The 13,232-nt window shown below is 42.1% G+C and overlaps 1 protein-coding gene across 4 annotated transcripts in view; it reads left to right on the plus strand.

The window, feature by feature from the left end:
• Positions 1-971: 971 nt before the first annotated feature.
• The window catches only part of ERCC6 (ERCC excision repair 6, chromatin remodeling factor), a 72,601-nt gene continuing 60,340 nt past the window's right edge, over positions 972-13,232 (plus strand). For 2 of the 4 annotated variants that reach the window (XM_081823922.1, XM_081823924.1), the window contains exons 1-5: positions 972-1,108; positions 4,548-4,983; positions 6,854-6,974; positions 8,898-9,009; positions 12,513-13,230. In XM_081823922.1, coding sequence (XP_081680048.1) covers positions 4,562-4,983; positions 6,854-6,974; positions 8,898-9,009; positions 12,513-13,230 — 1,373 coding nt within the window. In that variant the 5' untranslated portion in view covers positions 972-1,108; positions 4,548-4,561. Of the gene's footprint in view, positions 1,109-4,547; positions 4,984-6,853; positions 6,975-8,897; positions 9,010-12,512; positions 13,231-13,232 lie in introns of those variants that run through there. The other 2 variants (XM_081823923.1, XM_081823925.1) reach the window with 2 other exon arrangements.

Genomic DNA, 13,232 nt, shown 5'->3' on the forward strand with positions numbered 1-13,232 from the left:
CTGCTGACAAGAGAGATACGGTAGTATTACTGAGTATTACCAAGTAGCTTCCCAGCCCCCTTTTCCTATTGTCCAACTTCAGGCTTCAAAATGAGGAAGGCACTTCCCTACCCAGGACAAAAGATCCTTTCCTAAAAACAAAAACAAAAACAAAAACCCAACCCCCTCCCCCCCCCCAAAAAAAAATCCCACAAAGATCCTTCCCTTAGTCACTGAGGTCACTGCTACTCCTCTGGGAGGAGGACTATCTGGCCTTGGCCCTGGAAAATCCACCCTCTTACAGGGCTGGAATCCCTGGGCTGGGAAGCTGCCTTGTTTGGTAAGGCTGACACCCCTCATGGGCTACTCCTTCCTCAGGTAAACCTCAGTTTCCTCCCTTCATTGTGAACCTAGGTGTTGATATTTTGTTTCTTCAAAAGCTCCAAGCAAAAATTCTCATTTGGCTCAAAATCCTTCTTACCTCTTTGATATGAAGACAGATAGTAAATGACTCACTAATGCCATCAAGACATTCATGTAGGCCCACTACACACACACACACCATCTCCACCCACATATGTGTGTAGGAGATGGAGGGGCAACAGAGATAAGTCCTCTCCCTATTCTTTGCGTGCCAACAGCCGTACCAGAGGACCAAGAGGTAGCAACAACGTCTACCGCGCGTGGCTATTGAAATGTGACATTCAAGCCGGCTCCCTTCCCCAAGCTTATTTTCTTTGGGGTTCACGGAACACACGTACTTCTCTCTCCCTCTCTCTCTTTCTTTCTGGAAACACGTCTTTTAATTCTTATGATCGCTTTACTAAAGAGGTATTTTTTGACCAGGACTGAAGCGCGTGCCTGAAGCCGCACAGCCGGTCACCAGCCCTTAAAACACTCACACAAATCGTAGCTGGAAAGGCGGGGCTACACGCATCCCGCCAATCACGTGGTCGCGCACACTTTTCCAGGGCAGCCTGGCGCATGCGCTGTGGTCGGGTCACGCTTGGGGGCGGTGCTTACGGCGGACAAAAGACGCATGCGCCGCGGCCGGCCCCGTGTTCGGGTTCCACGGCTGGTGGCGGCGGTGGAGTCTACGTTTACGTACGGGTGGCCGCGCGGCCCTGGGGTGAGTGTTTGGGCGGCCGGGCTGAACGTCGAGCAGGGGATGTCTGGGCCCCGCTCGGACTCCCAGGCGCCCATGGCCTCGCCTCGGGCATCTGGCCGCCTTGAGGAAGCCCATCGGCGGGGCTGGCCGGTAGCTGGCCCTCGAGTCGGGCGCGCGCCTTCTGTGCCGGCGCACCTGCGGCCGGAAGTGACGAAGCAGCGCGCTCTCACCTGGGGCGGCGGGCGGCACACTACAGAGCCCTCCACGAAACCTCTACTTCTGGGTTTTGTGTCGGCCCCAGAGCGCAGGATCAGCGCGGCCCTGTTTGATTTCGATTAAAAAACTGGAGTTGTTTGTTACTTGAAAGAGAGAATCGGGGTAAACACAAGTCAGGCGCTTTGGGCATTGTTATTGTCAAGTGGGAGTGTGTAAAGGAGGATTGAGCAGTCCGTATACGAATGCTGTAACATTGATTTCCTACGTAGCATCCATCTTCACCCTGTTCCAAGCTGCAGTCATTTTTCACTCGTGTGTCTCCCATCATTTCCTTGTTGTACTGTTTCCTCCAATCCGTTGTCCATATAGTAGCCCAGGTGGTCTCTTAGGAACTTGAAATAGGTCATGCCACCGTCACCCTGTTTAAAACTCTTAAAAATCATTCCATTGTAATTGGAATAAAATCCAAGTTCATGTTTTCCTGGGTCCTTTGTGATCTTGACTACCCCTCCATCTTCACTTATGCCCCACTCCCTCCCCAGCTAGGCATGTTTACAGCCAAATCTGCAAACCAGAATCCAGCTCCTCCCAGAGAAGCCCCAGTGCTCAAAGGGGAGGACAGTAAAGATACTGTTTTTCCAGATGATTACGCCTTGCAGAGTGTTAGAAGGTATTCTGTAAGATTTATACAATGAATGGAGTCTTTATCAGCAACTTTAACTCAGTTGTTCATGTAGGATAAAGTAAAAAATTCTCACTGCGTTCCGTCCTTCTTTCATTTTCCCAAGTGCCCCAGCTCTTACCAGCCTTAGAAATTACACGTTTCTTTGCAAAATGTTCATTCCAGTTTTGGCCTTATTAATCCTTTTCATCCTTCAGATACTGGCTCAAGTATCACTTTATCAGAGAGGTCTCCCTTCTCATACCTACCTTTGCACTGTCGATTAGGTTCCTCTGTTATTTTGTCCTGAAGAATCCTGTACTTTTATAGCAGTTACCATAATTACATTTGTGGGTATAACTTATACATGAACATACATATTTAAATGTGTAAATATGTATGTATGTAATTCTTAAAATGTATGTCTTCCCCAAGAGACTCTAAGCTCTATGGTGACAGAAACTAGTTAACCTAGTACACTGTCTGGCATAATTGACTATCAAGTATTTGTTGAATGGATGATTTATTTCACTTCTGAAACTGTTTAGCTTCTGATGAGAAACTCCTGGTTTTCTACGCTCATTCCCAGGAGACTTGCCCTTTGGTCCACGGTCATGCTCCAAGTGGCTTCTTGATGTCTCCCTCTCTCCTTCCCTCCCTTCCTATCCCAGTCCCTTCTGGCTTGTTTTTTTTTTTTTTAATCTCTCCAGCTTGGACCCCAAGTTCAGTTACTTGAACTACTCTTCTCAGCATTTGTATCCATGCCCTTTTGTCCTTCTGTACTTCTGCCTGAAAACTCCCAACAGTGACATTTCCCCTGGGGCTGTTAATTACCAAAGGAGGAAATTGTGCAGCCTTGGGGATTGTTGGCAATCCGTGGTTTTGGGGGGCCCTCCGCACCTGTCACCAGTGTTTGTTTCCCATCATTTATTCCAGATTCTTATTCTTCTCCGGCCCCTCCTTCTGCTTCCCATCTGCTTCCTTTCTGCGATTCTCATTTTTATGACTGAATTCACCAGTGATTCAGTTGTCCACATCAGATTTGTTATTTTAGACTTCTCTATGAACCTTACTTCCCTTCAGCATATATGGAGTATCTTTTATGTTATCACACCCTGGGCCAGGGGTTGAGATCTTAGCTTGTATATGTTTCTTTAGCTCCAGACCCAAAGCATTGTCCCTTCCTCTGTTTCCAGGTGGCCTCTTGTTGGTGCCTCTTCTACAGACCTGCCCTGCTGTGTTGTTATTGACATGTTTCTTCTCCCCTAGAGAATGAGCTGCTCTGGAATGGAGAGTGCAAAGTTCCTGGCGTCTTTGTATCCTAGTGTTAGTCGCCAGGACCAAAGTTTTATTTAATGAGAAATCAGTGGGGCTTATTGGGAGAACTTCTGGTATTTTTATATAAATAAAGTTGTGGTGGTGAAAGAAACCTTAGTTTATTCAGTTAAATAAAAAGCAAGGTTATTGCATTGCTTTTTAATGTATTTATTGGAGTTACACAGGCAATATAGTGAACACATACTCACTATTTTCATTATTCCCCCCATTCCTTCTGCTTCCTCCTCCCCAGTGGTTGCAGGTTTAGTGTGTATCTCCAGATCACTTTGAATGCATTCCAGACATACAGGTGCAGATGTATATTTTTTTATCCAACATAAATGTGTTCGTACTCTGTGGTATTTTTTCAGTTTACAAGACTTTTATATCAGTGTCACTGAAAATACTTAATGCCTATACTAAACTATTGGCATGCTACAGTGAACATCCCGTATGTATGTGAGTATTTCTCTGGAATAAATATTTGGTCACGTGCATTTTAAATCTTGATAGATATTGCTAAACTGCCTTTCAAAAAAGCTTTAGTAATTTATATTGCCACCAGTATTGTGTGAGGGTGGATCTTCCTTGTCTGTATTGGATATCATCAGGCCCAACCTGTTTTTGCCAGCCTGATTGGCGAGAAATTGTATTGCACATTGAAATGGGGTTATTTTTGAGAGTACTTAATCTTTCTCAGATTCAGATTTTAGTGGTGATACTGTGTCTTGTTCAGAGTTTGTTTATTAGAGTAAATGTTCAACCTCAGTTTCTGCTGGTCAGATTTGTAGAGAAGCTTGTTCCTTACTTCACAAAATTTGTATATCACAGTTCCTCATGCCACACTGTATTGTGAATCTTTTGTGCCATAATGCATTGAAGATGCTCACTTGGAAAGTAGTCAAATGACTTCAGTTGATTTGGAGAAGACTCTTAGGGTGTCAGTCAAGATTTTGGTTGCCAGTTTTCTTAGCTGGCTCTCCAGATGTCCTTTGTTGTTGATACTGTGCTTTTTTCTTCTTGTTTGTCTTTTGTTTTTGTTTTTGTTTTTTTTGGTTAATTTTTCTTATTTATTATCAGAACTCAAGAAGATGTATAGCTTGTGCCCTTTTAAGAAAAGTAACACTTGAAACATCGAATTTATCTAATTGGAGGATTACTTGATCTTTTGAGAAATCAATCTTCTTTAATTATAAAAATTTTAAGGAACTATATAAATATCAACTCTTTATAACCAAAGGCTTATTACATTTTTTTTCCTTTTAGATAGTCTGTAGAGGATGCAAAATGCGAGAATCCCCCACTCAAGTCAAACTCAGGAACAAGACTGTTTGCAAAGTCAGTATGTCAGTGATAGACAAGAAATGACAAGCAAGCAAGAGAATGATGACAATGCAGAGGTGGAGGAAAGCCTCCCCTCTTGTTCCTCTGTTAATGGACCATCCACTTCTGCTGAGGGGTGTTCATCGGAAGTTCCGAGAAGAGGGCCGGCCCTGCTGCACATCGACAGACATCAGATACAGACGGTGGAGCCGAGTGCGCAGGCCCTTGAACTGCAGGGGTTGGGTGTGGATGTGTACGACCAGGACGTGCTGGAACAGGGTGTGCTTCGGCAAGTGGACAGCGCCATTCATGAGGCCAGCCGTGCGGCCCAGCTTGCAGATGCGGAGAAGGAGTATCGATCAGTCCTGGATGACCTCACGTGAGTGTAGACCGTCTTCTCTGATTGCAGAATTTGTGTTTACATATGATGGAGAAATTCAGATAATAGCTGTGGTATTCCAGAAATCTAGGAGATTTATAGAACCTCTTATTTGGAGGATGGAGTCAATTAGGGCAGTTCTTGAGCCTGTGTGTGAACCCCAGCCCTTTCCCTCAGGAGCAGCACTGAATGTCGTAGTCAGGGTCTCAGGCCAGCTCACAACAACCTGTTTATGCATAACGTCCTAGAGAGAAATAGTGTTCTGAGTACCCTAGAACTCACAAGCATGTGCTCAGAATGGTTTTCAGGAGAAGTGAACCTAAAGGTGTGACGTGTGCTACTTGAGATACAGGAGCATATCACCCTCCCTCCCCTCACATTTTTCTCTTGTCCTATAGTTTCTTTCCAGTTTCCTGTGTCTAAACCAAGTGTCAGTGTTTTGGTGATTTTTCAGATTTGCATTTCTGAAAATAATGTGAAGCAACTCCTTGCTTTTCCTTCCTTCTGTCCTACTTGTGACTCTACAGGAAAGATGAAGTCCCGTGGAAACTTCATTTGTGTGTTAGAAGAGAAGCAGGCTCTGGACCTGGGCTAGAAGGCTGGGGCAGGTGAAGATTGAACTCCTTCCCTATTGCCAGCCTGCCCTGTCTTGGTCAGTGTTCTAGGCTGTGTCAGGCAAGCATGAAAGAGGAGAGTAATGAGTGGAGGAATGGTGCAGTCTCAGATGGGGGTGGCTGGGGGAGGGGAGGGGAGAGGAGGGAAGAATGAGGAGCTTTTGGCTACCCTCAGCCAAGGAGACTGTGGTACAGATGGCTGTTGGAACTTAAAGGACATGTTTTCTGCCAGCAGCTTCCTGGTGTGTTCTTTTGGCTGCTTGAGTAGCAGGTATTCTGGAATACTTGTAGTATTCCAGGTGTGAGGAGCTCAACTCCTGATAAGGAGCACACTTTTACATTTGACCTTGGAAATGTGCCTACTGCTTGCATAGGTGACGTCAGAGTGCTGCAGAATTACCACGGAGATGAACACTAGATCCTTGGTGACATGTGGTTAGACTGCCAGTAACTTGCATTGATAACATCTTTTGTCCTGAAATCCACAAAGGATACAAAGAGCAGATTATACAAGTGTCAAGATTGAATTTGTCTTTTGAAAATTGGGAGTTACCATTCTGTGGTGTCTGTTTTAGGAGCATTATATTAGAGATTTTTTTTTTTTCGCTTCAAACTATAAAATATAATGCTACAGCAAATAAGTCTTCAGTATTGTGAAAGAAAAATATTGTCGCAGATATCTGACTTATATAAAAAAAAAAATGTCAGCATTTTTAGTACTTTTCCAAACTTTGGGTGATTTCCAAATGAGCTTTAAAAACCCATATATGGGTTGTTGATAATGGTGGAGGGTATATGTGTTTGGGGAAGGATATATGGGAGTCTCTGTACCTTCCTCTCAGTTTTACTGTGAACCTAAAACTGCTCTAAAAAAATAAAATCTTAAAAAAAAAAAACGAAGCCATGTGTATGTATTTTTTTATCTAAAAGGACAATTTATTGCACATTGTTTTAGCACAGTCTCTTGAATCTAGTACACACTTAAAATGCTTGTAGAGTGAATGAAACAGCTTACAAATGGGAATGTGCTGATTTCAATGAGCCAGATCAAAGAAAACACTAGCAGTTACCTTGAACTTCTAATAACCCTTCAAGTTGTAGATGTGGCCAACAAGAATATGCATTCTGGTTTAGTTTCTTTTATCTTTTAGTTAATAAGAGGTAAAAGAACATCTTTGTAGCATTTCTGTTTTCACATTACACTATTAAAAAAATGTTACCAGAGTGGAAAATAGACATTTTATTTTATTTTTCAGGTCATGTACAACATCCCTACAGCAAATCAATAAAATTATTGAACAACTTAGCCCTCAAGCTGCTACCAACAGAGACATCAACAGGAAACTAGATTCTGTAAAACGACAGAAGTATAATAAGGTGATTCCAAATAACACATTAAGTATTTCATTTTTGAAAAAGTCATCAGTTCTGTTCATTTAATATTTGGGAAGTATTCTGAAAAGTAGTTAAGACGTGAAGGAAATAGGTATAATAGAAAATTTTGAGTTCCTGTTTTTATGTTTAATATTTCAGCTATTTCCCTTTAATATCTTCTGTTAAAGAATATCTTTTAAAGTACACACATACACATATTTTTGAGAAAAGGTTCCCTTGTTGGCTTTGCATGCTGCCTTATTGATATTTACGATTATGGTCTTCCTTGCTGTGCCATTTTCTTTTACCCAGCTTAGGCTCCTGTTTGGCATGCCGGCCTCTCCTCAGTCTCTGTGTGTTGTGTGAACTTACTTTCTTTTTTGCTTGGCTCTTGCTTGTCCTGATTATATACACTGTGTTTCCTTTTGCTATAGCCATCACCCCTCACACACTCATGCTCACTGTTCTTAGGTATTATGGTCATCACCTGGACACACTGATGGGTCTGCACTTAGGGTTGTACAACTTCAGGGTAGGGAATATCTGTTACTTATGACACTGTTTTTTTGAGGTTTGTAACATTTTTTAGAATTTGTGCTTTATGCTTTATGAAAATATATCAGAGTAGGCAGGAATGACTAGTTTTGATCATTTTATTTCTGCCATCCAAAATGATATCCTTGTGCTGGCAATTGACCCTCTGCAGTGAGTAAAGTCCTTGCATCTCTTATTTAAGCTTCACTAGTGATGTCTATAGACTCAGTGCCTCCTTTTGCTTTCCACACACCAGTCCATTATCTTCACCATCCCATCGTCTGTCCCCTACCTCCAGAATAGCAGCCCAAAGCTTAGAGCTAGCAGTGGCTTCAGGAAGCTGGGGTCTCCCCAAAGCAGAGAGAGGACATCTGGCCTCTTGTGCGAGCATGTGAATGAATGTTCAGAGACCTCTGACCTTGGGCTTCTGGTGGGCTGAAGTTTCAAGGAGCAGTGAGGACCAGACTTTGGGCCATTTTACGTACTAGTCTAAGTCAATTGTATATTCCTATCTTTCTAAAACAGCCCTTTGATGGTTGGAGATAGACTATTCAGAGAGAAAGGCTGTGTTTAGGTTTTAGAAAGGCTGTTTAAATGAGATGAAATGAGGGAAAACTGAAAGAAAAGGAATTCCAGTTTAGTATAACATGGCATTATACTCAGCATTTCTTCTCATCCCACTCTCATATTTGGTGTTCAGACATTCTTGAACTTGGAAGAAGAACCAGGTACCATAGGCCTAGTTAATTGGAGATGCCCTGGGAATGGGTGCATAGCTGAACTCTCGTGATGTAGAGGGAGATAAGACAAAGAGGGGTCTGGGGTGGGTAGGGTAAAAGGGTCCTCTGAGCCTGGGAATGTAGGGTCCAAATGCTTTTAAAGTCTAGTAATTGGGTAGAATGCTCTAAAAGACTATAAAGGACAATTGTAAATATGGTAGATGAGCAGAGGAGGCTTTTTCAAGTGTTTGAACGTTTGTGTTTGTTTATTATCCTTACAGCCATTGACCTCATAGCCTGTCGTTTGCTAAGGTCAGAAACAAAGTTTAATAATTTACCCAGTGTGCAGTGGGGAAAACCAAGTAGAGCAGTTCTACCACCTCTGTGGAGAGTCAGTACATGTGAAATTAAGTGCTCAGGCACATAGAAAGCTGGGCCGCCCAGACAGGAGAGTGGGTGGGGACAGGGATGCCTGCCTGATGGAAATGCTTTTAGGCCTACATCCTGCTAGAAAAGTGGCAGTTGCTCAAATAAGGTGCTCTATAATAATAGCAACATATGGGATTTCTGTTTTATTTTGCTCTTGATTAAAGTTTTTAAATTTATCTTTTGTATTGAACAATAAAACACTCACTTCATTGTTGTTTTCTGTATTCAATATTTACCACTCAAGGAACAACAGCTAAAGAAGATCACAGCAAAACAAAAACGTCTCCAGGCCATCCTTGGAGGAGCAGAGGTACAAGTTGAACTAGATCATGCCAGTCTGGAGGAGGAGGATATAGGTGAGGATACTGGGAGCAGTGTCTCTTTGTTCTTGAATTGGTGCCTGACGCCTGTAGTGGTGGAGAGTATCTCCTCAGTCCTGGCCTGGGTTTCAAGAAAAATCCCTTTCTTTGCCTTACTGTTAAAACAGATTTAGGAAAATTTTACTCTCTATACCTGCAGAACCAAATATCTTAAGTTATATGGGGGTTTTTGGAGAATGAAAGTAAATGCTTAACTCCATCTACTAGAGGCTGCTGGTGCACATTTGGTATTATGTTTAATAAATTAGAGAGCTTAACATTCTTGTGTAGTTAATTTTGTAGAGACAGCTAACATCTTGATCAAATTACGTTTTTAAGCCCAGCATCATCAGTCAGCATTCATAGAATTGCTTTTACATATGTTTTTGGGATGTATTTGGCAGGTTTTCCAAGCATCACTTCTGTTTAAGAAAAGCTATCTTCATTCAGGTTATACTGTGGCTCTGATTTTGTTTTTATTACTGCCCAGGATGGGTGTCTTTTGGAAAATGTTTTGAAAAAATGCGTAAGCTCTGAAACGAAATACCTTTGTAGTCTCTGTGTGTGTATATGTAGGTGCGTGTTTAGAAATTGTTGGTAGCTGCTCAGTCATTTAATACTTGAAATATAGACTAAGGCTTCTTAGCATTTAAGCTTTCCAAGCAAATATTTTCTACTAGCTCCTGAAGTTTATTCAGTAATACAGGAGAATTGTTATGAAGAATTAATTGAGGCAATAGAAAAAAATATTAGAGAGATGGACTTCTAAATTTCAGTCTCTTAGAATTCGTTTGGCCTGCGACCAAGACTTTCACTGCTGAGGTACCGTGTTTCTTGTTCCTGTCTGGCTGCCTAAAACCTGCTACTGCGTTTTACCTCCTCTTGCTTCATTGGTAAAACTTTGCCCAGGATTAATAGTTACTTCCCCAATTCCAGAAGCCCCTTTTCGTCCTTGCTCCACTTGGCCTGTCTGTAGCAGCTGATACTTCTGTGCCTTCCAGGATCCCAGTCTCTCCTGGTTTTCCTTTTGGCCCTCTGACCGCTTTAGTAGGTTGTTTGTTTTTCTTTTTTGAAGGAGAAAGTCTGGGGTGGGAAGTATAGGGTGAGGGTGGGGGCATTAACAAGCTGATTCTAAAATTGATATAAAAATGTATTGGGCCAAGAAAAGTTAATCTTGAAGAAGAACAAAATAACAAGATGTGTTATCAAGCTATAGTAATTAAGACAGTGAGGTATGGGCACAAGGAAAAACAAACAGACGAATGGGACAGAATGTAGGGTCCAGCGAACAGACCCACCCATACGTGGTCACTTGGTTTATGACAGATACGGCAGTGCAGTGCTGTGAAGAAGTATCATCTTTTCAGTAAGTGGTGCTTGGTTAATTCACACGAAGGTAAAATGAATCTTGGCCCATTACACCATGTACAAAAATAAATGACAAATAGATTTTAAATATAAATGTGAGTGGTAAAACAAAGCTTTTAGAATATAGCATAGGAAAGTATTTTCATGATCTTAGGGCAAAGACTTAATGAGACACAAAAATGCTCACTTGTAAAGGAAAAGGTTTGATAAGTGAGCTATATCACAACTAAACTTCTGTTCAAAAGATAGCATTAAGAGAGTGAAAAGGCAAGCTGCAGAGTGGGAGAAGATATTTGCAACACATGTATTAATTGAAGGGCAGGAATCCAGAGTGTATTAAAGAACTCTTGGGAAAGGGCTAAAGACTTGAACATTTTCTTCAAAAGACGCTATTCAGAAGGTCAATAAATCTATGAAGAGGTGCCCTCGTTCATTAGTTCGTAGGGAAATACAAATTACAACCACAAAGTGGTACCATTACACACGTACCAGAATAACTAAAATGGTAAGAATGTAGACCAGTTGAAACTCTCAAACACTGTTGGTGGAACTTAAAATTAATAGGACCATTTTGAAAAACTGTTTGGCAGTGTCTCCTAAAGCTTAACATACCCAAAGAATTATGTAGAAACGTATTACTGAAGGATGTGTGCTAGAATATTCATAGCAACATAATTCATAGTAGCTAAAACCTGGAAACTACCCAGATGTCCATTAACAGTGGAATGGAAAAATTATAGCGTAGCTATATGATAGAATACTAACAGCAATGAAAATTAACAACTGCAACTATATTCAACAATAAGGATGAATCTCAAGCATAATGTTGAGCAAAATAAGCTGACACAAGTGTACAAACATTTCCATTTACATAAAGCTCAAAGCCAGGGACAGCTTGTTTGTAGTGTTAATAGTGTGGTCAGTCATTATTTTGGGGTGGGGTAGAGACTGGAAGGTGCCATGGAGGGTGCATCTGGCGGTGCTAGTAATTTCTGTTTCTTGTTCTGGATGTTGGTGTACAGGTATGTTTTTTTCTGAAAATACACTGAGCTGTACACTTAGTATTTGTGCACTTTCTGATATGTATTTTTCTTCACCGCAAGTTCAGTGAAAAACTGGCTGTGGCATTACTGGACTATAAGAAATGTAGATTTTAGAATATGGATTCCTCGAGTAATGTTGCCAGAGATTAAGTTCAGAGATTTCTGGGTGACTTTATATTATTATGACCGAACTTCCAGTTTATGTGCTCTGTTCTGTTTGCACATCTAACACAGTGCTGTCCAGTAGACCTGTTTGCGGTGATGGAAATGCTGTCTCTGTTGTCTGTTGTGGTCGTCCTTAGCCCCACACGGCTCATTGAGCACTTGAAATATGGCAGGTGCATCTGAGGAACTGAATTTTCAACTTAAATTTAAATAGCCACATGATGACTATTATATTGGGCAGTGCAGAGCAAACATTTAAGTTTTACCTATTTAGGTACATGTTGATTCTTTATACATTTGCAGTTTTACTGTCTCTTGAATTTTAAGTCCGTGTGGATGCTGGTATTTGAAGTGACATGGAAACTTGGGAGATTGCTTCCTTGGGGGCTATTCTTTGATAAGGAAATAGACACATTTGTCTGTATGTTACATATGAGTAGGTCTGTCTTTGGCTGCATTATTTTAGAAAAAGTTATTGAAAATTCACCTTTTTGAGTAGGAGTATATTGAATTTGGCATGATGAATGCTATAATAAATTCATTCTCTTCTTTATATACAATATGCTTTAGTACATCCATGATATGTTTTAATTTTTAAAAAATTTTAATTTATCTTTCTTAGCATGTGCGAGTGGGGAGCGGAGCAGAGGGGGAGGGAGAGGGAGGGGGAAAGAATCTTAAGCAGACTCTGCACTGAGCGTGGGGCCTGCCATGGGGCTCAGTCTCACAACCCTGAAATCATGACCTGAGCCGAAACCAAGAGTTGAAGACCCAAAAGACTGAGCCACCCAGGCACCCCCATCCATGGTATGTTTTTAAAATGTGAGTTAATCGTAGGTGCTGTTTGTTGAAGAAGTGACTATTTGTGTTGTACTCTTGGAAAGGTTTACGCTAGTGCCCACTACATTGTCATCCCTCTTTCAGAACCGGGGCCGTCCTGTCTCGGCAGCATGCTCATGCCTGTCCAGGAGACGGCTTGGGAAGAGCTCATCCGCACGGGCCAGATGACACCTTTTGGAACCCAGATCCCTCAGAAACAGGAGAAAAAGCCTAGAAAGCTAATGCTCAATGAAGCATCAGGCTTTGAAAAGTATTTGGCAGATCAAGCAAAATTGTCTTTTGAAAGGAAGAAGCAAGCTTGTAATAAAAGAGCAGCTAGAAAAACCGCAGCCTCAGTCACTTCGGAACTGAGCGCAACACTCCCTGAAAACAAACCAAATGAGCAAAGCAAAGTTCTCTCAAAAACAGATAAGCGCTTGAAAAAACACATCAAGAAGCTCCAGAAAAGGGCTCTTCATTTCCAGGGGAAAGTGGGCTTGCCAAAAGGAAAGAAACCTTTGGAGTCTGACATGAGGCCGAAGGCGGAGGGCGACTCAGAGGATGACGAGTCCGAGTACTTACCCACGGAGGAGGAGCTGGAGGGGGCGGGGGGTGCCGAGCTGCTGGGAGAGGGCACGGACTATGACCTGAAGCCCGGGCTCGCGCCCCGAAAACGGCAGAGAAAAGTCACGGTGCAGGAGATCGAGGATGACTTTTTTCCAAGTTCTGGGGAGGAAGCAGAAGCCGCCTGTGGAGGAGGAGGTCGGAAAGTAGTGAGATGCCGAGATGATGGAGATGAAGATTATTATAAGCAGCGGTTAAGGT

The sequence above is a fragment of the Leptonychotes weddellii genome, chromosome 6, assembly GCF_054177405.1.
Source record: "Leptonychotes weddellii isolate Sample4059 chromosome 6, ASM5417740v2, whole genome shotgun sequence".
Classification (NCBI taxonomy): domain Eukaryota; kingdom Metazoa; phylum Chordata; class Mammalia; order Carnivora; family Phocidae; genus Leptonychotes; species Leptonychotes weddellii.